Here is a 4,820-nt window from a genome sequence, read left to right on the forward strand (position 1 = left end):
TTTATAGATCATTTATTGATATATTTCCTACACATACAACAAAAGTAATACTCCTGTAGTGGAGTTGCACCTTTTTTGTGGCTGCAGTTATTTTGCTTTAAAAATACATGATCTTGGATTCAAAAGTTTATTATATCTCCTAAAACACAATAATCTACTAATGCACCTAACATTTATGGCAGTAAAAATTGTCATTTAACATATTATCAAAGAATACAAATCCAAACATATTTTAGCGGATTTAGAACTTGAAAAATGTACCAAAAAGTTGAGATTGCAAATGTTTTTAAAATTGAAATATTATAAAATAAATAGTAATTGACAAAGATGATATCTAAAAAATCATATTGAGACTTAGTTTTAGGCGGGAAATTTCATAAAATGGTAAGAAAAATTAAAATAAGATATTGCCTAAGATATAGGTCAAAGGTTTAAGCTAAAAGTACAAATTAATATTGGGTTTGCACTGCCATCCCTACAATCCCTGATTACAAACTTAATTTTGCTTTAAATTCTTTCAACTTTTGTTCATTTTCTTTGTTTGCCCGCTCTACAAAAGTTTTCTTTTCCTTTTCAGTAGCGTTTGTCCACATATGGCCAATTTCCTAAATAAAGAAAACATTTTAATATACTAACAAAGCGGTATTTCCCCTCAAAGTATCTAGTGGAGCACAGAACACGATCGTAGTATTATAAACATCCTAGTTAGCTTCTACAATTAGGAAGCTCAGTTGATTTTGATATCAAAAACTCAAATAATTTCTCAGTTTAGGTATGTTTTTTACTTTGCAAAGCAGTTGATGTTAGTCAGTAGATTAATTTATGAAAATCCCGATAAATTGCGGTATTTTACCATTCAGATCAAAATTTTTATATCTATTCAGAAATAAAGATAATACCTAAACAGTGTTATTTTAAGAATCAAAATAATAATAACCTTCATCAGTTCCTGTCCAGTAAAGTCAGGATTTGCCTCAGCCAACTTTTTTCGATTAGCCTTGACGAACAACTGGTAGCCGCTTAACTTTTGGGGTTTGTCCGTATCTGACTTCTTAAAAGTTGTTTGTACAATCACGTACACATTATAAAACAACATTAATAGCAATCCAACTTATTTTAACAGCAATAAAAATTTCTCTTCCTAAAACATACATTCACGATTGAACTTTTCATCTCAATTGCGCTTTCACAAATAATTGCATTCTTTCGCTATGACTCCAGAGACAAAACAATGGACGATAAATTAATGTACATCCCCAATTAATATTACCCATTTTCTAGATTGAAAGTAATGATTAGAAAGTTTGGACACTGCTTGTTTAAACCAACCAACCAAGATTTTAAAAACGTACCCAAAGTGTTTAGGCCAACGAAAAACAAGACGTATTTATAAAAATTTGGATACCAGTATAATGTGCAGCTTAATGTTCATTCCTTTGGTCAAAGCCCCTAGCTATTAATTTTAATAGTTACTAAGTAATCCTGACTTTAATCTAAACCTACAACCTCGTCTAGGTACAATTTTCAACCATTTTTTAGATTTCTAATTAACAACAATATGAAATGATATAAGCAGAATCACAATCTGCAGACATGATACTTTTAATTACGTGATTGAACACCTTTTTCACTTGCTTCGGTTTTGAATTTACTTGCTGCTTCTTTTTTGTAGTTTCAGTGGGTTTAATGGCTTTAATAGCTTTGGTGGTTTCAATAGTTTCACTTACAATTGGAGATTTCGCTGATCTACATTGAATTTGATCAATTTCAGCGTATCTATTGAACCTAAATATTTAAATACCTATCTGATTGATATATGGGTGCTCCTATGAAAAATTCATTAAAAAATCCCTAAAACGGCAACCAATGACATATGAAGGGGGTATTAGTAATACATTTATCACTAACCTAAGTATATAGTTTAAATATTTGGATCAACTGCAGTTCACGGTAAAATATTCCTGGTAACGAATATTTCCAAAAATCTATGAATTTAAAAGGCTGCTAGCTGCCAAACGGCTGAACGTACACTTTTTTAAGCGGCATAAGAAGGCCTACAAATAATCTGGTATAGCCATAAATTAATAATGCATAATAATCTCGCAGTGCAGAGAAATGCGCGAAAAAGACCTATTTTACACGTTTTTTCTTCCGTGAAGCTTTCCCTGTGCATCATTGGATCTTGGCTATTCCAGATTATTTGTAGGTTTTCTTATGCCGCTTAAAATGGTGTGCGGGTATGATCTGTACGTTCAGCTGTTTGGCAGCTAGCAGCCTAATTTAAAATTAATAGATTTTTGGAAATTTTCGTTACCAGGAATATTTTACCGAGAACTGCAGTTGATCCAAATATTTATTAAAATATCCTACCTATTTGGATATATTTACCCTAAAAAATCCCAAAGTTTTTCTCTTGATTCATACAAATACAATTTTCTTTTTTGGACCACAAAATATTTTTTCTTTTTTGGAACACAGAATAATTTGAATAATGCGAAGTAGATAATTATGCTTTGTAGGTACATTGTTTACATGTAAATATCTATCAAACAAAGTAGCTTGATGTCTGTCCGTCTGAAGCTTAGGATCTCGGTAACAACAGAACCGATTGGATTCTACTCTTTAGGGAATATATCTACTGGTCCTGTGGTATTTTAAGCTCTTTTCTTTTCACAACCCCCCCTCCAAAAATCACAACCCCCCCTCCAAAAAAAAATTAAATATCCCACCAGTTTTTCTTTTTTTAACCTACCTTCGGGGCAAAGCCCCTATAGGCTAGGGGCGAAGCCGCTAGTTTGAATAATGAAGCAATAATAAATACTAATCACTATTATACACCTTACATATTACTGTCCCTTTTACTTACCTTTGTTTTTGTTTGTCCGACATAACATTCCACGCCTCCTCGCATTTGATTTTGCAGCCAGCAAAAACATAATCTTTATCTGCGTTGGGCCAATCCTAAACAATATCATTTTAGAGGGGCAGCTACTCGACACCTACCTAAAGTTCTTGTTTATTGTTAATCTTTGGATATAACAAAATAATATTTCTTTAAACTTCCAATAGTAATGTCATTTTCATTAAGTTGATTTAAAATATTTATTTCTCGGCCCATTTCTTGTCATATCTAATCACATTAGAATAGTTTTATTCTTGCATTGGACTTTAGATAGGTATTAACTTTAAAATAGGGGAATGTCTTCAAAAACCCATCTCTGTGTACAATTCAAGGATAGATTTATCATAAAATCTTCTCTCGGGGACAATAAAGCTATAAATAAATAGAATTTCGGACTTAGCTGCTGAAAGAAAAACAAATGCATACCAGTAAAGTTTCACGATACAGAATATCCATAAACCATCGTTTCCCTGTCCATGGATGTGATTCTTGTATTTGGTGGTTTACTGGCATTTCTAAAATGAAGGTCTGAAGAAATACATTGTACTTATTTAATATATTCCAATGATCATCATTTATTCGGTGAACAAAGCATGATATTTTTCATAAACAATAATAATCAGTGGCGTTAAGATTTTGCATACCAACCTAATTTATTATTATTTTAAACATGCCTTCTTCCCTATACACACGAACGTCGATGACGATTTTTAAAAGATTAAATAGTATCATTCTTTTATATACCTAAGAGAATTGAAATTATAAAATCTTCTTTAAATACCAAAAGTAAAATTTTTAACTGCAGAAAATACATAAAGTAAATAATAATTTTGCATGATATATCTATATAAAATAAATCGATGAAATGTTTATTAAGAAAGTTAATTTTGAAGAATAAAAGCACAATATGAATAGTTTAAGTAAAGCTCTCAATATATTTAAAAAGAATAAAAGATTAGAAAAAAAATTAAGATTATAGTTAAATTGTTATGATTCATATTTGTTTTGTCGATAAAAATAAAACCCTTCAAAATTCACAAAAAAAATAACTTAGACTTATTCTTAAACATATATTTCATAAATCTTATAACCTGACCCATTTAACCATTTAAAATGACGCAATGTTTCACACATACAAAACGATATGACGCATACAAGCCATAAAATGCCTTTATTTGATCAAGATGCATGAAAATATAAATAAACAGAACAATAACAAAAGGCAAGTGTACCCATGTTTCAAGGCTAAATAATAACAAAGAAAATAAACTTTTTATCCTTCAATATTGTACCCCTAACAATAAATATTTGAGCATTTTTTACGATTTAAAAATCATTCAATTTCACTTTCTATAATCCTTGGATTTGTTAAGTATATTTATTACGTGAATCAAATTTTTATTATTATTTTAAGATGAATATTTACCCTTGTTCAAATTAGAAGCGCGTTTGCCGCGTCAAATTTTACTAGGGCTGCTCTCTCCCCCTCTTCATTCCTCTCCCCTTCCTCCTTCACTCCTCTCCCTTCTGCAACAACTTCCATTCGCGGATTTTCCTCTTTTTACTTGACGGATTTATTTTCTCTCTTCATATTATTTTTATTATTTATCCCCCAGCCCAGCCCTCTCTCTTCTCTTCCCAAGTTTTAATTCCTCTTTATTTTTTTTCTCTTAAAAATTTTTACATCCTGTATTGAAATAAAAACCTCAATTAGTTTCATTAATTCTCATTTCTGTGTTTTTTTTGTGAACTCGATAAAATGTGAATTTTATGATTTAGAAAGATTTTTTTTGCACAAAATATTTTATTTTTAAATTCACAAAAGATTTGTGTATTGTATTTGCTTAAATAGTTCTTAGCAAAAGAAATGTTTCGTTAAATAACATACATAAATGTTTATTTTGTTTTCTTCAGATTC

The 4,820-nt window shown here is 30.3% G+C and overlaps 1 protein-coding gene across 2 annotated transcripts; it reads right to left on the reverse strand.

The window, feature by feature from the left end:
- Window positions 1–479: 479 nt before the first annotated feature.
- On the reverse strand, window positions 480–3,427 carry LOC145303884 (high mobility group protein B3-like). 2 transcript variants are annotated; one of them, XM_080145541.1, is made up of 5 exons: window positions 3,329–3,427; window positions 2,867–2,961; window positions 1,623–1,785; window positions 938–1,048; window positions 480–605 (listed from the first exon to the last, which is right to left on the reverse strand). In XM_080145541.1, the coding sequence occupies exons 1-5, from the start codon at window positions 3,413–3,415 to the stop codon at window positions 489–491; spliced, it is 573 nt and encodes a 190-aa protein (XP_080001667.1). In that variant the 5' UTR covers window positions 3,416–3,427; the 3' UTR covers window positions 480–488. The 2 variants fall into 2 exon arrangements, with proteins under 2 accessions (XP_080001667.1, XP_080001666.1); XM_080145540.1 differs by having other exon boundaries at window positions 938–1,051.
- Window positions 3,428–4,820: the final 1,393 nt, after the last annotated feature.

The sequence above is a fragment of the Acartia tonsa genome, chromosome 13 (assembly GCF_053477335.1).
Source record: "Acartia tonsa isolate MP-2025a chromosome 13, ASM5347733v1, whole genome shotgun sequence".
NCBI lineage: Eukaryota > Metazoa > Arthropoda > Copepoda > Calanoida > Acartiidae > Acartia > Acartia tonsa.

Excerpts from the sequence above, each read along its gene's own strand:
- LOC145303884 (XM_080145540.1), bottom strand. The coding sequence starts at position 3,415 with ATGCCAGTAAACCACCAAATACAAGAATCACATCCATGGACAGGGAAA. Across the intron at positions 2,962-3,328 it reads TGTATCGTGAAACTTTACTG|GATTGGCCCAACGCAGATAA; the intron begins GTATGCATTTGT and ends GATATTGTTTAG. Across the intron at positions 1,786-2,866 it reads TCGGACAAACAAAAACAAAG|GTTCAATAGATACGCTGAAA; the intron begins GTAAGTAAAAGG and ends TTAAATATTTAG.